Below are 19012 nucleotides of genomic sequence, written 5' to 3'. Positions count from 1 at the left end.
ATTACAGATAAGTGTCAGCGGCAGCGTCACAGAGGACAATGCAAGTGACCCTAATGTCACACACGCAGACACATGAACACACATGCACACGAGGTGACAGGAAAACTAATCCTAAGTGACGTTGCTGCTCTTGCACATGGCACGAAGGCAAACAAACACAATTTCTATTTACTCTTGTGGCACTAATGCAACCTGGCTGCATAGAAGCCGATCTCAGATTGCACGCCTCACTGATGTAAACACCGACGTATTGAACCAGGCACTCACAATAGACATAGAGGGAGAAACAATGCGCAACCTGAGCTGGACATTTAAAAAAAAAAAAAGAAGAATTTTTTTTGCCCAGTCATTTATTGAATAGATGACAATTTGGGAGTGGGGGGATGGAAGGTCAGAAGGAACTACTTGTTGAAGGGCAAAGTAATGAGAAAAAAGACAGAAATGGGGCATAAAAGTGAAAAGGAAAATACATTTATTCTTAGTAGCCGCAGGCAGCTTTTTCCATCCCGCTGGATTTTTCACCTCTGTCCAGCTGGTGCTGTGGAAATCTTTTTGACCTGCAGTTCATTTTGTTAAGTCCCACCTCGTTCTTCACTTGTTAAGTGCGCAAAGTTTCACAGGCAAAAATTGCAAGTGGCAATGAAAATACAACTTGAATTTATAAAGTTGCAGTTGTATGGTCATTATTACATTTCCAATCTTTGCCGGTATCACGACCGTTATATGGTGGAATCACAAGAAGCAAAACACCTGTGGAATGCATCCTGTTGATGCTGTCCGAGGTAAATCTTCATGAGACATGTTGACACATCATGTGATTGGCTGAGGTCTCGCTGGGAGGTCTTGTGTGACATTACATAGGAGGTGATAAGAAAGGTAATAAATAATTCTTGTACTTTTTTGATATTCGGTTCCTGACCGACACTGCTATAACGTCTTTGCATGATGAAAGCCAAAATCAAAAAATATAAATAAAAGATGTCCTCGTGGCTTTGAAAAGATCTCCAATAGTCTGCCATGTGCAAAGATTGCTTCACTTCCTCCGGTGCTATCGATTGTTCCAAATTTCTGCTGCTGTCGCTAAATCCACGAGAGAGAATTGCACATTGAGGTGCATCAAAGTCAGAGACATTGTGAATGAGCTCAAGTTACACTTCTGGGATATACTTCGGAATCATCCCAAATGGTTTACAGTTGCCTATAATAATAGTTGAGAACCACGATGATGCTACACTGCAACGAGGGAGACTTTAGCACTGTCAAACATTTCCATTTAAGCCCCTCCACCATTTCATTTGATACATATTTATAAATATTTGATACCACAAATTATAAACCCAAAACACTTAGAGGTCATACTCATCTTACATTACGCTTAAAAATTAAATGCTTAGAAATGATTTAATTTTGAAAATAAAAATGAGTGCACGTGCACGTAGGGTGAAGACGTAGTTTCCTCGAACAACCCAGGCTAAATGTAGCTCTTCCTTTTCATCCAAAGCATCTCAAACATTCTTCCTTGTTAATTTACAACTTTCTTCTTTAAAAAGGTCTTTAAGAGTATCTACTGTGATAGCATCTTAGGGCAATTCCCTAAAAAAGTAAATGCGTGAGTTTTAGAGAATCAGTTTCATTGAAAAAGTAAACACAAATTAGTGAATGCCTATTTGCCTAAATCTCTCAATCTGTATCCCCAAACCATATCCAGTATGTTGGTGCTCAGACCTGTGCTCACTTTCTATCCATTTCCTACTCATCCTCTCCACCGCCTCTCGCTCAACCCCTCGACCCCCCCCCCCCCCCTCGCATCACTGGCTTTGTGACGAGCGCTGCCAAAGGAACTATCAGCACAGCTCATTCCTGCATCCCAACATCAGTCAGCAGGACCTAAAGGAACTTCAACTTTTCACTCGTAACCAGTTATTGCCGACTTGTCTTTTGAACACTTTAGGGATGCAAAAACAAGGACTGTGAGTTGTTTTACAGAAAGTTAAGGTGAGAAAGTTCTAAAAGGACTCGCCGTCTTGTAGGCGTCGTCAGGCAGGTGTTGAGTTTCTGGCCGAAGTGGGCCCGGTGCGTCGGTGCAGCTGTGCGATGAGCCACGGCGCTCCACCAAGATGTTGACTCTGGATGGCTTGGAGGTGATCGCTGTGTTGGTGGTCATGGGTCTCTTCATCAAAGTTCTGGAGCAGTTTGGGATGTTTGAGCCTGTCGGCGGGGAAGGTAACACTTTTTTTCTCAAGCTTTATTAAAACACTTGTAGTTTGTGAGGTTGATGTGCACATGAGCTTTCAATTGCAGCATCCCCCCCGTTCTGTCTCTGTGGTCCCCGGGCGGGTTGCCGTTCTCGTCTGAGGTTTTGGGTTACCGGCGCAACCGTGGGACGTGCGCCATCCTTTCTCTCCATCTCCACCTATCTGCCCTGTAACGTGAGCCTCGTGCGAGGCCTCCCTCCGGCACCGGGGTGCGTGCTCTTACCCTTTAATCGATAACACTATGAACAGAGTGGGCCTGAGTGCTGTTTGAAGGCGCTCTTGTCAGCCCATTCGCTTTCGGTGGGACCACTACCGGAGAAACAATAGTTCGATTGAGCTAAAAAAAAGAGCTCCAACACTATATGGGCACAAGCATTTGGAAACATGGTGGTTCAACCTACAGAAAGTGAAAGAAAATATCCAGTTGGTCTAACGTTTTGCATTCTGATTGGAATAACCCCTCCCTACTCCCACCGGGTCCATTCATACAGAAGCTCCTTGGTCACGTCAGCGATTTCTGAGATTCTTAGTTCATCTAACAGGTATTTAATGGGTTTTAGTCTATCAAAAGAAGATTTCAAATAAAGGTACAGTGTACCAGGTACTCTACCCCTTGCCATAAGTAAGCTGGGATAGGTTCCAGGTCACCCACAAAGCTAGTTGGAGAAGCACGACAGCAAACATCTGAGTCAAGTTGTTTACTTTATTTCTGCAGGATGTCTGCAATATTTCAAGCAGTAAAATCTTGTCATTGATTGCAAAGGGATGAAAATATTGACTCAAAGTGGGTCACTGTTTGGAACATCCAGCTGGACCATACATTCTGAGAAGTGCCCATATTCTATATCAATATAGGTATGTATATAAATCCATAAATATGACAAAAATAAATCTTTTTAAAATTCAAATGTTTTACATTTCAAAACATGTATACAGTGTAGCTCGTTGTTGAGAAAGCCTGCCTGCTGTTGTCATTCTCCTGGATGTTGGATGAGGACAATTCTCAAGGTGTGCCAACTGTCCTTGTTCTCTTTTCCGTAACAACACACACACACACACACACACACACACACACACACAAACACCACCATTATATAATGAGCATTTTCTTTCTGCGTATTTTGACCATTCATTAAGAAAAATGGCCTCATGTTCACCAAGTCCCCGATGAATACTCAAACTAATGAGTTTTCTCATGAATGGAGAAGATAACATTATTAGCACTCGCTCACAAGCAACATTCTAAACGCTCACACACTATATTCAATATGCTGTCCTCTTGTGAAAAGTCATTTCAGTTCTGGTCTGTTTTCAATAGTTGTGTGACGTATTAGGTCAACTGAGCTACCTTGATTAGAATTAGGTCATTTAATATTCTGTGTGGTATTTTCTGTGTAATAGAGAAGGGGTGGCCTCTAGTTGCAGATCCATATCGTTATCTCTTTTCTAACATGAGTTGACTTAACTGTAGTCAGCATAGGCACTGAAAAAAGTCAAATGTAAAGTATAGTCAAATGTTTAGTTTATTGACTTGTCACTTGGTAGCAAAAGAGGCAGCTGTGTTTTATTCAATAATAATATCTACATTCTGGATTTTCTTTTCTGAGCTTTAACTATATAAACATCATTTTTGGTATTTACTTTCATATTCTCTTGTGGGATTTGAAAAATTAATTTGCTGGGTTGCTTTTTTGCTCTCAGACAAACACCTTTGAGCAATTCAAGGTCAACGTCTTATTTCTATGAATATTTTAGACTATAAAAAAAAACCCATCCATTTAGAAGTTCAAGATGGGTTTGTCTTGCGAGACCTTAACACTAGATCTATTTAATATAGAAAAGTAAACTGAAGGGAGCAAAATAGATTGTATTTAAAAAATAAGGATCAGATAAATAAAAAAATACATCACTGAAGCATCCCCAATCCTACAAAAAAAAAATCTGACAAAAGAATAAAAAAAATACTACTTTGGAAAATTGGCCAACACTTTGAATGACATCCAATTATTTGTAATAGTTTTTGGGCCCTATAAATTCAATCCAAATTCTGTGAGAAGATTATAACCCTAAAAAAGTTGTCTCCACCAACAGTGGTCCCCAGCAAACCACCACGTGTGCACCTGAAAGTGCCAGTGATATTTGGTGGTACACAATCAGACTGAGCAAATCACTTTTCCATCTTGAAAGGTTATTTTCAACATTGTGTGTGTGTGGAAGAGAGAGACAGGATGAGAAAAAAAGCAGGAGAGAGTGAATGAGACAGGAAGAGAGATAAGTGCAGGTAAATTGCTTGGGAGGGCAAATACAAAAACACTCATGCATCCATCAACTTAGATTGTAATTGCCCTTCAAAAGCAAACGTATACAAAAGAGTGTGTGAGTGTGTGCATGTTCATGTTTTTGTGTACTACTGTGTTGTTGTTGAAATGAACTGTTTCCATCGCTTCCATTGGGATTTGGACCACAAATCTGTCGGTTGAGGCAAACTTTCTTAATAGAAGTCGTGCACATGTGTGAATGAGGTTGTCCTGGGCATCTTTGTCTCCTCACCAGCCAGAAGATGAGGGCTTGGTCAACAGAAGGCTTCGATGGAAGACATTCAGTGCAATAGTCTATTGCCCTCTATCTGGCTTGGCACCTGGGGAGTCCAACCATATTTCAGAGGGGGGAAGTGCCCCCCCCCCAGCTCCGCCAGTACCCATAAATTAAATGAATGTTGTACTTGATATTATGTTCCAGCAACCCCAAGTCACCATAATTACAATATTATTTAGTTTTCTCTGACACATTGCATGGCTACTTACGTATTGGACTTTACAGCCTGATGTGCAAATACGACTCAAGGTTTAAGGAATTTCTTAAACGGTATTAGGATCTCAAAGAAATTATTATAAGCCAATGCGCTTAGATGATGAAAACACAATTGTGAGTGAAATCTATTTGCATGGCAAGAGCACAAGAGCTGAGGCTTCGCTGCCTCTCTTCATAAGGCAGAGAAATGTCTGCATGAAGATGATAACGTTGCATATCCACAAATGAATGCATACGCATGAAAATGTGCAAATGCATTTCTTTGGATGTGAAAGATTTGCATACCAGCTGTGGCACTTGCTGAAAGCGGTTCCTTACATGCAAAAAAGGGAAATGCAGTACTATCTACTGAGGTTAGGGGAGATTTAATAGATTGAGTGTTCGCTTTGCAGTGCACAAAGATGACCTTCATGTAAAATTCAGTAGGGATTCTCTGCATTGTCCACAGAAATTACATTGACAGAAGCTGCTGCCGTTACCTGTAACTGATAAGGCCCTTTCAAATAATAATTCAAAGAAAACGTCAATGATAAGATAGTAGGCTGCAGTGGAAAGTCTCAAAATCCCTGCCAAGCTTTCAGATTTATTTATTGTGATATCATAGAAATTATTTTTTTGTGTCTTTGTCTTATGTAAGAATAATATGGACCAAGCCCTTCAGCAAATAAACCTCTGCAAGTATTTGATGGCGATGGCCTTGAAAAAGGTTTACTATTACCTATAAATGCTCCCCGTGGATTTTCCAATCCCTTGTGGAGAAACACAACACATGCAGTGTTATCTCGAATGATTTTACTTCTGTCGGGCTGACAGCCACGGCAAATCATTTCGAGAAGACATCTTATAAAGCAAGTTGGAAGAGAACACGTCATGTGACTTGCCTTCAACTCAAATGAGTGCAAATTATTTTGTGAAAAACAACTTGGTCCCGAGTGGCTGCATTTGACAAGGCAATTTATAAATACCGTTAGTAGTCGAGTAGAGCTCAGTACATAGCCCTCAGGTACACACTTGCATTGAGTCATTAGCGGTTGAATAATGATGATTCACTTATTGATATGGGCATTTCAGACACATGATGCAAAAATGTGTGTGGATATCTGTGTATGTAGAATTTTTTAATATTATCAAACGAACTAGAATTTGTTCCTTGGGGTCATATGGGCGGGTAAGGATATTTCAGGAGGTCCGCAAACCAAAGATTTTTTTTTTTCCCGAACCCAAAAGAATTACTCAAAATCCACTGATAAAGATTCATGATGTGTTCCTTATGGAGGAAGATGGAAATGTTGCGAACAATTTCAGAAAAATCAGAAATGTTTTTGCACTTTATATATCACCTGAAGGTTTTGCCCTCTATTTTTTATTCTACTCACTGTTCGATTCTCCGCTTGCTCAGCGCGCTACTGACGAGCCTTGCTGCGGGACTTACCCGCATAAAACATTTATGTGCTGGCAGTGGCTATTCTTCACCGTGTTTTACAGCAGAAACAATGGAAGGGGTAAAGGTTGTTGTCATTAGGCCATCGATTTCTCTGTCGCTGTAATCGTCGCCTGAGGGTGGACCTTACTGAATGTTTTTCCTTGCTTTCTTTTGGCTGGTTAATAGATTTGTAGCAAATTGTATTTGGTGGAATAAAACCTTCACATTGGTTGTTTTGCTTCTTGTTTCAACATCTAACTGTTGCAAAAAAGCTGAGATTGAGTTAGCTACATGACTTTTTTCTTAACCTGTATCTGCAGCCGATTTATCTCTTTGAAATGGGAAAAAAGCTGGTCCTTTTGATTTGATTGAAATATATTTAGTAGATAATTATGCAATGGGCAACACTTGCAAATACATTTGTTGAAAAGGTTCTCATGTAAGAATTAATGATCCGAATCTGGAAACTTTAATACTGCTTTGTTTGCCCCGTCATATTGAAAATATGAACCTTACTTTTTGTCTATCTTGGAAACCGTTAATGGCTTGTGATCTTTCATTACCCTCCCACTGTTGCTCTGGTCTCCTGACTTGAATATAAATGAAGGAGATCACATAGAGAGAAAAGAATAGCTTGGGGCAAGAAGCACGGTGTAGCTTATTAAATGGCTTACATTACACTGCCCTCTCCAGGTGTGTGTCTACATTGCTGTCATATAGGTCAGGAGGGGCAAAATTAAGCTCATGGCACATTAAAATGAATTTCAGGAAAAGGTACCTATCAGGACATAGAGATTTAAAAGCTGACCAAAAGGATTATTAAGGAGAACTAAGGCCACCCTGAATAGAGTAGAGCTTACTAGCTGCAACTCTAAATGGACCCCAGGCTCTTTTATTGTTTATCAAGCAAGCAATTTCTTCAGTATTTTTTTTAATCCATGTTTGTTGTGAAGTTTGTTCTTTCTCCATTGTTTGTCTTTGTTATTCAATGATGTGGTTTAGTGATCTCATGTCAGAGACAAATAATTCCAATAGCATGGATTGTACTTCCATCATCCCATCCATAATTCATACATATGCTATACTGTACATATTTACACATAAATAATGGATTTCTCATGAAAAATCAATTAATCAATTAATCCCCCTAAAATCTGTTAATGAGAGGTTTATTGGACGAATGATTTCCGTCCTGCATGGTGCTACTGTATTAAAAATACCCACAAAAGCTAATGATCTCTACAAATGGCGTGTATCTAATTGGAAACACCAGCCAATTTTTAGCATCATTCGTCAATGACCTCCTCCTCTTGTCTCTTTTGCACACTCACACATGCACACACTCTCTGTTGGACGTTTTAATCCGTTTTGAGGGGAATAATTGCTCAGGTGGACGTCTAAATATGGAGGTGTTTCAATTATGTGCTGTGTCTGGCTTCAGGCCAAATTACGCCCCAAAGAGACTAATCAAACGCGACGTATTAACCCAACATTGTATCGTGCGTATGTGTGTGCGCACGCATGCGTTGGCGTGTGTGCGCACTTGAGATGACAACAGATCAGAATGTCTCTTGGGGTGGCTTGCAGATGTGCTGCGCCACATCTTAAAACAGGTCAGGCTAAAGCAGGATCCTGCAGTATGAACTTCATACACCTTCACAAAGTCCTTTGAGGTCCAAGTAAAGTTCATCTTTATTTAACTTTGGAAGAGCTTTTGTATGCTCCTTTCCAGCATCCGTTGCTATTTTCTAGCTGAATGACAATATTTTTTGTGTCTGAATGACGTAAACATAATGAATGGTCACATCAGAAATGTAAAAACGTCATCACATCTAGCGTTATTGATTATGACAGTAGGAGCCGCAAAGGTTGTTGTAATCTTTTTTTTTTCCACTCCATATAGTGCAACTTCTACCAATTGAGCTTCAATATGCCGCTACATAAATTACACTAATATGAAGCGTGAATGGGTAACACACAATATTCTTGGAATCACATTTCCTTCAAACGAAAAGAAAGTCATTGGAAAGAACAAATTATATTGAAAAAGTGTGTTTATTTGTAATATATTGATTCTGCATTTTTGTCTCAATACATAAATATTCTCTGGCTTTCTGTGTGAGACAAAAGAAGACACACAAGCAGCCTCTCTTTCATTGTTGATTGAACCCTCTGACTACAGAAGGTGTTTGGCCTGAATATGTCATGTTTTCTGGAAAGCTAAGCAGCCTGTTCAATTAAATATGCCCGTAGGTGTATGCACAATATATGTCAAGTGATGCAGAGTTTCATCAATCAACTGCCCTTTGCTCATGACAGTACAGACTGGTAGGCGCCTGTCTCATCATGTCGTGCAATAATAATGTTAATAGGCCAGCATTACTGTTTTTAAACAACAGTAAACTGACAACAGTGGGCGATAATGCTTGGCCCTGTTTTACGACTATAATTGTCAAATCGTACTTAGATCGTACCAGTGCAGTCTGCTTGCAAGGTTGACTGAAGGTTGATAAGTCTCACGAGGTTGCTTTTGCAGTGGGAGGCAAAGCAGGTTCACGTCATTTCAAGTCAGACGCGCATAAATTCTGCCACTAGCAAATCAAACGCCCCCCCCCCCCCGTGTCCCCTTTACCACTACCGACTCCTCTTCATTTTTTTCCCCCCTGCTATCAGACACTGTGAATAGGATGCACAAGTGACATCATCTCCAAGACAAACTGAAGCTTTTTAGGCACATAAATTTCTCTTTCATAGTGAATTCTATTATTAACAAACTATTTTTGGTCAAATTTGGTTTGCAGCTGAAGGCAGCACAGTGAATGAATGAGTGGCTCAAGTCTACATTTGTGTCAAAATTTGCGGTTTGAATCTTAGACTTGAGTGTGGTGTTTCCATGTTCTCCTCATACTTGTGTTTCCTTATTCCACAACCAGTCAGTTGTAGAGTGTAAATTATATTGAAAGTTAGATATTTTTTATACATATATATATATATATATATATATATATATATATATATATATATGCTGTGCGATTGACTAACGACTAGTCCAGAATGTACCCAGCCTCTACCCCAGTTACCTGAGACAATATTTTTGTTGAGGATGACCAAATGATTTAATTGATGCCCCTTTTTCTTTCGTGATGATACATCTGAACTCAATGATTTGGGAGACACCACATTAAGCCAATTGAGTTGGCTGTGGCACCTATTTCAGACACTCTTCAGGTGTCACCCTGGTATGGTGTTGTGGAAACCGTGCAGTAAACATAAGAAACGCTGGAGAGACTATGTGTCACAGCTGACCTGAAAAGCCTCGGGGTCCCATCAATGGAAGTAGAACAGGTGGCCTGAGAGTGGGAAGACCTGACATCACTATTTAGACTGCTGCCCCTATGACCCAGCACTGGAGAATCAGAAAATGGTTAGATTGCTTTTGTTAACATTGGTACTATTTCAGTGGCATTTTTTGAAAGTGGGGTAATGTTCCCAGAAGAATACATAGTGCCAATGATATGAACATATTGTTACGGTTAAACAAACTTAACCAGTCATACTCATAACGGAACATTTTGGAAACGTTTAAACTGATGACCTTAAAAGTGATTTTTTTTTTCTTATCTCAATCTAACACTTAGAAATCTAAATAATCAGTCCAAACCACTTCATCATGAATGTCAGTTTTTAAATGAACTTTGAAAGTACTGTGATCAAATGTGTCAGTATGACAGATGGCACAGTAGCATCCCGACAAAATTTCAAATACAACACCTAGGCTTAGACAGATTGCACCTCTTGTCTGTGTATTTCCCAGTGCATGTGTGTTGATGTTACGCTTGGGGAGATACGAAGGCCACATCTGTGACTTTGTGCGCCGTAGCTGACTTTGCCGACTGAAGTCGCTCTGCTGCTTTTCCTAATTCCGTCCTTCCTACCTCCCCGCACTGCATTAGATTTATCATTTGTTTTTCCGATTTGGCCCCTTGTCCTCTCTGTTACTGTTATTTTCTCCTCGAGCTCCTGCCCTCCCCGTCCCGTCTCAATTCATTACTCACCTCCTTTCGGGGTCCCCCTCCCAAACTAGTTTGTGTAGTACCGCTCCTCAATGCCTCCCCCACCTTCATCGTTCCCTCACTCAATGCCATCACTGGCCCAATTAAGCGTGGGGAGGGACGCAGCGGGAGGAGAGTCTGAGAGGTGAGGCGAGGAAGACAGACAAAAGAGTGGAGGCAGTTTGAGAGTCAGCATCTGGGAAGAACAAATAACTGCAACTGCCATCCTGCCAAGACACGCGCACACTCTCACACAAAAGCCCACAATGAATTGTCCGAACTTCACCTGGAACTTAAACAACCTTTGACAGCCTCGAAAGTGGCCGCGGCGGGGGCGGATCGGCAAGTAGACAGCCCCTGCTCCCTCACGCTTACCATTCCCGATGAGGGAACGCAGGGAATAACAATCCAGCCTCTGCGAAGAAGAACCAGCAGGCGGATGCTGCGCGGTCTCAGGATGGTGGAATACCGCCATATGGAAGGAGACTGAAGCGAAGAGTTGAAGACGGAGAGAGGGTGGCGGACGTGCAAGATTCTTTGCCTGTCAAAACCAGAGAGAGGGGGAAGGCGGACGATGCATCTGTTCTTCCGAGACAAGTGGGAGGTGGAAGGGCTGCAGACGGTGGGGATCCTTCTGGTGGTGTGCAGCTCCCTCAAACTGATGCACTTTTTGGGGCTTATCGACCTTACCACGGCAGGTAAGATGAATGGTAAGCCAACAAAGTGAGGGAGGGGTGCACGGCCATGAGCCACAATGATGACAAATGGTGCTTGTGACAAAGTTTGACAGGAAACAAAATGCATATTTCATACCTCTAGGCCACTTCATTGGGTGTTGGTGTTGGCGTATGCACAAAACTTCATCATATCGGTTCTCTCGCTGCGTCACTGCTGGAGGAGTATACAAAACTGCCACTTTGCAGTTTGAACATCATATTGATTTTTGTTTACCGTTTTTGAGAGCATATTCATCACGTGATGACACATGGTGATTACATCAGAACGTGAGAATTCAAAGTATGAACCTTTCCTTCCCCTTATAGCTGTGACAGCTTCTACTCTCTTGGGAAGACCTGAGTGACACTGTGGCTCTCAGTCTCTGTTGTAGTTCATCCCAAAGAAGGTTCTGTTTTATTTACGAGTTGTTTCACAGCAAACACCTCCATGAACATCCTTAGGGACCTTCCTTTATGTACAAGCTTCCCACCAGGATGGAGGTATTACATTTTCTGAAAAGACAAAGAATGAAGATTTTATGGCACTTCTATATTGATTTATGTAGGTGCTTAAATAGCTTTCGTGTACTCTAAAAGTTAAGAGTTTTGAAGGGCAGAAGTAATTAAAGCTAGGGATGGACATGTCACTAAATCTATAGGATGATTGGCGAAAATCATCCTTCTGACCACTTTGTGGTGCTTGTCCTGATAAGATTCATGGGTGAGTCAGAGTCAATCCCAGCTCTTACATCAATTGTCACCATGGAGGTTTTACCTCTTTACTTGGATTTCTTGGAGCAGATTGGGAGTATTGAATGTCAAGTGTTGTCTTCTTTACTGAAAGCTTCAACACATCTCTATGTTATGGGTTGCAAAGACGAAGTGAAAGATTAGTGCAGCAGAGCGGAAAGAATGGTCACAGCTTGAATCGAGAACCAATTGATCCGTAACAATGGCTACCATGTAGCTGTCTAAGATAATTAATTCAACCAGAATTCAACAAAATGTTTTCAGATGAATGTGTACTCACACGTGTGATGTGTCTCGATACCACAATGTTAAAAAGCTCTGTCGTGGGAAAAGTGCTCCCCCTTGGTTTATTTACCCACAATTTGACCCAGAAGCACATAAATATGGTGGGTCGACAACCAGTTGGGTCGTGGTACCATTTTGAGTGGGTTGTGGACAGCTAGTCAAAAATAATAATCTGATTGTTATGTTGCCACATAAAACATGTTATGCTAAAGCCATTATTCAGGAAACAAAAACATTGCAGCTCAGCCTCTGGCTGGCGTCATGGCAAGCAAATGATTTAACAATATGGCAAGCTTATTTGAAACATCATTTAGTAAAAAGCTTTTACGACTTTATTTTTAATAATCACATTTGAAAATTTGGATTTTAGTCCTACTTGACTTCTCTGTGCTATTTTATCACCAAGCGCGAGTCTGGTCTAAGCAGCGATACAGTCAATGTTTGGTTCCACTCATCCAGTCTTAATCTTCAGCAGTGTGCTCTATCAACACGCTCGCTGCATTCTCTTTGCCTTGCGCTACTCCTCAGATCTCTGGGGTTTATGAATTGAAAGGCTCCTTCAAAATGAATATAGAAGGAATCCGTTTGCCAAGGGCCTATAAATAGAGCTGATGGTTTTATTTTATGAGGTAGTTTGAAGTTTGTGGTGGCCTCTCATGTACCTGGGAAAATGTTCGACTAAATGAGCAATCACTGCAATGAAGCGTCATGATTCTGACTGAATGTTGCCTTTTTCTAGTTGTTTTAATGACAATAAGAAGGCGTGGTGGCGCCAAGTCTGGAGGAATGTGTGTGGAACACTATGGTACAAAGTGGTGACCACATTTTGAGTAGATTTGAGTAGACCTGGCTATTCCCATGGACTGTATTCATTTTGCAGTCTGGACTTCTGGCACGACAATTGCAGAAAAAAAAGACCACACCAATAATGTCCAGTTTTGATGCTTAAATTATACTACTTTTTTTTCCATTCTATCAAGAATTGAGTGAAAATCATTAAGAAAGCCTGAAAGCAAATCCCAGTACGGTGCTTTTCCCGGAAAAATACATAAATGGAGCAAATTAGTTATTTTCTTTGAGGCTCACTTGGCTAAATGTCTTGAAGCAGTTGTACAAGAAAAATGACAGCACCAGGCTGCGTCTTTGATAGAACACACACATGCACATGTCCAAGGGATCATATGTTTGTATGCATACGTTTACCAAAATCAGGTTAATCCCTCAGAGAGGCCTCGCTTTCCTCGAAACACTGATCTGTGCTATAGTGTCTTATGACACGTAGCCTTTTCCATGATTCCCGGAGGTGGGAAATCTAGAGAAAAGAGTAGAAGGCTTCTTTTCTTAGCAAATTTATCAAGTCAAGTCAAGTCAAGTTTATTTGTATAGCCCTAAATCACAAGCAGTCTCAAAGGGCTTCACACAGACAATCAATTGACAATAATTCTCAAAGCATCCCCTGATCTTAGGCTCCCAAAAGGGCAAGGAAAAACTCAAAAAACCCCTACAAGGGAAAAAATGAGAAACCTTGAGAAGGGACCACAGATGGAAGGATCCCCCTTTCAGGATCACCAGGCTGCAATGGATGCAAAGAGGGCACATAAAATACATCATATGGAAACCAAAAAGTGGATGCCCAGGCCAAAGCCAAGAGCTGTCGGAGGTGCCTTCGATTGTCCTGGCAGTGTCCTCCAGGAGGGTATTCCACTGCAGTTCCCTCATGGTGAATTGGTCCACGAGAATCTAGATAGCCATCGTCAGCATGGGTGTCACCTAACCACCTCCCCAGCCGGGGAGGGGTGGGGGAGTGGGGTCGGGGAGAGGTTAAAGGCCACATCATAGAAATACGTCTTTAAACGTGTCTTAAATGTTTCTACTGAGGTAGCAGTTCTAATATCCATTGGCAGGGCATTCCAGAGCTCTGGAGCCCGAATGGAAAATGCTCTAGCCCCTGCAGACATTTTCTTGGCCCTCTGTGTCACCAAAAAACTAGCGTTTTGCGAACGAAGGTTACGAGACGGAACATAAGGAACAACTAAGTCGACGAGATATGACACACTTTATTATCACACTTTTAATATTTAGATTGTCCTAACAAGTGTCCCCAGAGACACAATGACATTTTCACACGATATATATATATATATATATATATATATATATATATATATATATATATATATATATATATATATATATATATATATATATATATGTATGATTCACTCACACAAGTGATGTGCTAATAAAAAGATGTAATGAGTCATGTAATCCGACTCAATGACCTGTGAAATATAATTCTATAGAAAATTGTAATGAATGCAGAGCTGTGTTGCTTGGTGTAATTTAGACACTCATTGTGCTCTGTGGAATGCATCATTTTGAATAAGGATGGCTCCGGGAGAGTTTGTTGTTTTTGCTGAACAGATGGAGCATGATCTCACGAGAATTTAGTACTGTTATGCACAAAAAAGTAATTAGTTGAAAAGAGACAGAAATCTATTTAAATCACAATCATTTCGAACGTCCTTTGCTTTTTTTTTTTTTCTTTCAAACTGAATTTTACTTATTTAAACCTGCTCTGAAAATAAAAAATAGATACCCTTCTAAGGCAAAGGTCAATATTTACAAATGCAACTTTTGTGTCTCAAATTGCTGATGATAAGGCTAGTTATCTTCAGCAAACAAGATTAGAGATATACACAATTAGAGATTCCAACCTCGAACTGTAACACTGTGAAACAGATCTGCTAACCACTACTACACTGTGTCTTATTTTAGTATACATTTTATAATTATCATGCACTAAGGGACATGCTTGCCCATGTTTTTAATTGATATCTGATTTTAAAATCAATTTCTTATTTAAAAATAAATCATCGTAATCAAATGCAGTGGTAATTATGAAATATGATGAGGCGATTAGACACTCCTATGGTTTCACAGCTATGATAGTTCCCTCTGAGCGCAATCATAGCTCTGATGAGATCCCCCTGGTCGAGATTATTTAGAGTAGGGGTCACCAACCTTTTTGAAACTGACAGCTAATTTTTGCATAGTTATCTATGCCAGGTACGCTATCATTTCATTTTATGCTAAAATGGTGCCTTTTGGGTTTTTTATTGTTATAAAACATACACTAATGCAAGTGTGATTTTAAAAAAGAATTGAAAGACTTGATACAGGTTTTTATTGTTGTGAATGTATTTTTTTCAGAACAGCAATGCAAAACAAATTGTTGCATGTGGAGCTATTTTTAGAACAGGCCCACGGGCACCACATTGACACCTGATTTAGTCTCAAAAAGGGCTCTAAATTTTAGGTGGGATTCCTGTTGCCGCGGAAACTACGGATAAATTGTGAATGCACTTTTTGCTCCCATGTTCACTTCGAGTGCCTTTGTGTGTTTGTGCTGGTATAATATAGCGTTGGACTTGGAGGTGGGGTTGCAAATTAAATGTCACTCTCAAGTGAAATGATATTTATATCATATTATACCAGTGTGGGATTGCTTTCTAAGGTTTTTTGTGGATCTCATTACTAAGCCGGGTCAGCAGGCAATCAGAGCATGTCAGCGTGTTTTTGTGTGTCTTTGGCATGATGTAAGCGTGTGTCTGCTTTTTTTTTTTTTTTGTGCATGCATTGTATGTAAGCGGTGTTTCTAACCTTTATGCTATGGTTGGTGATTACAGGCAATCCTTCCAACAGCCAAAGCAAAAAAAGCATAAAGCAGCGATTCCTCAAGCTGCTGCCGTGCTGCACGCCCTCGCCCGCCCCCTCAATCAGTCAATGCAAGTCCTCCTTCAGTCTATACACGTTTTTACTTGACGTCATGTGTCCTGCCTCTCTCTGGGATGAACACCTCACTGCTGCTGACACATTCTGGCCACAGTGGCCCTAACAAAGCACTTGAGCATCATATTGGATATTCAAATGCCTGATATGGAGTGTAGGGAACACAGATACACATTCTTTTTTGTTTTTGCTGGTACATTATATTTTGAACGGTAATGTCCTACTTCTCTGATTAAGCAAATGATGTCCAAAGGTTTGTATGTTCGCAAATGTAGAGGTAGACTTTATTTTTATCGATTTAAATTCATCAGATTTTATTCAGTATACTTGTTTGAGGTTTGCTCTGTATATCAAGTACAAAAAGATGTTATGAGCTGTGGATGTTGGTCTTTTCTACTGGAAAGTCTCATTCTTCTGGCATGTGTCAGAAATGTGCATCAGTGGTTGCATTTGTATTGGAGTATTTAGAATGTTTTGTACATAATAAATAACAAACGTGAGTATGATATTTCAATGAAAATGTGCCTTAATTCACATGTTCGGGTTTATTTTATGCATTTCTTTTTGCATGCTTCTGATGTTGTCATTTTCCTCCTCGAGTTTTATTCAGTGCAAGGAAGTAAACCTTATACTTTGAGGCTTCATTTATTTTGGATTTTAATATTTAATTTTATTTTACATTTTCTCAGTAATTTACTGTGATATTAATATATAATCATTTGTATTTGTGTTTAAAAAATGACTGTAGCTCCACAATGACTGCAAGCAGTTTGTTGTTGTTAATAACTTGGCATAGGTTTCCATTCTTAGTGCTTGCCAAGATGTTGTTGTTTTGGTTAACTACAGAGTTAATTCAGAGACAGTCAGCTCTTTCATGTGCGTATGACCGATTTTTTGCTATTTGGGACATGGAACACCAGTTGAGGAAATTCTGTGTCTGAAAGCATGTGTGTGTGTGTGTGCATGTCAGTGGCAGAGCAAGAGGTGTAAATATGCTTGGACCCACCAGGTACTAGGTGACTTTTGGATATTTTTGAATTTTAATCAGGATTTTAATTGCCCGTATTTCCACGTCCTCAATAGAATACACTTCATTATTCTTTACTAGCATTTTTAAAATAATTTGTGGGGTTTGTAAAAAAAATAAACGTTTGTTTTGCAGCTCTGCTCCCCATGACCCTGCCCGGCAAAAAAAAAAATAATCCAGTGTTGCATGTTTATTTATTAGAGCAATAGAGAGAGAGCTATTTATGCACATTGACAGAGCTTTTATTGTACATTTGAATGGGTTATAAAGGTAATGGGATCTGGAGGTCGAGGCCGGAGTCGAGTGAGAATAAAACGTGTAATGTCTGCTGGTTATGGTGTCTGCACAAGTTTTTATCATACTGTCTGCTTCTCCTCAACTCACTCTAAAACTTGGTTTCAGCTTGTATTTTTTTTCAACTTGCTTTTCCTAATTACTCAGTTGGTAGTCATCATACCGTGACTTTAGCTTTGGGTGAGACAGACTTATGTACATGCTTGTTGTAATACTAACACGACTGTATGTGTCTCACACAGACAGCGTAGAAGATGACTTTGAGCTCTCCACCGTGTGCCACCGGCCAGAAAGCATGGATAAGCTGCAGGAGCAAACTAAGTTCACCAAGAAGGAGCTGCAGGTTCTTTACAGAGGCTTCAAAAATGTATGCTAAGTTTTAGGAAACACAAATAATAAATTATTATTATTATAAAGAACAGTGATTTATTTGTCTATATTGTTTCCTTTTTATTTGCCAGGAATGTCCGAGTGGTGTGGTGAATGAGGACAACTTTAAGAACATCTACTCACAGTTCTTTCCCCAGGGAGGTGAGGCACAAAGGATATACAGTAATCCCCCACTACTCGCAAAGTGTTGAGATACGCTGCTGTATATCTTGCATGTTGCTAATCTCAATTTCCAGTTAATTTACGTTTGTGCTGCATCTTTACAGATTCAAGTACGTATGCGCATTTCCTGTTTGAAGCCTTTGACACTGACAAGAACGGTTCAGTTAGCTTTGAGGTTATTTTTTTTATTCTTTCTATATCAGACACCCTTGGTCACATAAGCATGCTGTTTCTGTTGTAAGATTCGTACTAATATATTTTGTACTGTGTCAGGACTTTGTATTTGGTCTGTCTATCATCTTGAGAGGGACCATTAACGACCGCTTAAACTGGGCCTTTAACCTCTACGACCTGAACAAGGATGGCTGCATCACCAAAGATGTGAGTGTTCTTCTCTCTTTTTTTTTTCCATCTCAATTATTTAATCAGACTCACTCAGGTCATTAACCTTAGGTCTGTATTATGCAAAACAGTCTGCTACAATAATGATGTTTCCATTTACAAAGCTGATTTTGGACTGAATAATCATGTAATTTATTATCATTCCTCTATGGATAAACTTAATAAATGTTTTTTTCACAAAGATATCACAGATAAGATTGGCCTGTTTACATGTTTGGTGTGTTTATAGATTCTAATCTTAATGTTGTCTCATAAGATCTCAAATGATTTTGGTGCTTGGATCTGCACTAATGTATTCCCCATCACTCACAGTACTTTCTCTTTGCAGGAGATGCTGGACATCATGACGTCCATCTACGACATGATGGGGAAGTACACGTATCCCACTATGCAGGATGATGCCCCCAGAGAGCATGTAGAGAACTTTTTCCAGGTCAACAAACAAACAATTAGGAATTATTGCCAATGTGCAGTATTTCTTTTGCGATGATTAAATCTCTGGCTGCTGCTCTCCCCCACCCTCTCGCCCCCTTTCAGAAAATGGATCGAAATAAAGATGGAGTGGTTACAATAGAGGAATTCATTGAGTCGTGTAAAAAGGTAAAGCACGAATAGATAGCGAGCTAGACTGTCTGGGAATCGCTAATGTAATG

The 19012-nt window shown here is 40.1% G+C and overlaps 1 protein-coding gene across 3 annotated transcripts in view; it reads left to right on the top strand.

The window, feature by feature from the left end:
* The window catches only part of LOC147050140 (A-type potassium channel modulatory protein KCNIP2), a 57305-nt gene that overhangs the window by 36602 nt on the left and 1691 nt on the right, over positions 1 to 19012 (top strand). The window contains exons 2-8 of one of the 3 annotated variants that reach the window (XM_085921939.1): positions 15982 to 16084; positions 17652 to 17772; positions 17867 to 17936; positions 18062 to 18132; positions 18231 to 18338; positions 18688 to 18792; positions 18897 to 18959. In XM_085921939.1, coding sequence (XP_085778065.1) covers positions 15982 to 16084; positions 17652 to 17772; positions 17867 to 17936; positions 18062 to 18132; positions 18231 to 18338; positions 18688 to 18792; positions 18897 to 18959 — 641 coding nt within the window. Of the gene's footprint in view, positions 1 to 15981; positions 16085 to 17647; positions 17773 to 17866; positions 17937 to 18061; positions 18133 to 18230; positions 18339 to 18687; positions 18793 to 18896; positions 18960 to 19012 lie in introns of all 3 variants that reach the window. The other 2 variants (XM_085921938.1, XM_085921940.1) reach the window with 2 other exon arrangements.

This window comes from Syngnathus leptorhynchus, chromosome 10 (genome assembly GCF_054491065.1).
Source record: "Syngnathus leptorhynchus isolate UIUO chromosome 10, UIUO_Slep, whole genome shotgun sequence".
NCBI lineage: Eukaryota > Metazoa > Chordata > Actinopteri > Syngnathiformes > Syngnathidae > Syngnathus > Syngnathus leptorhynchus.
Note: the sequence above shows the minus strand (reverse complement) of the source record. Positions and strands in the feature narration are given on the sequence as shown.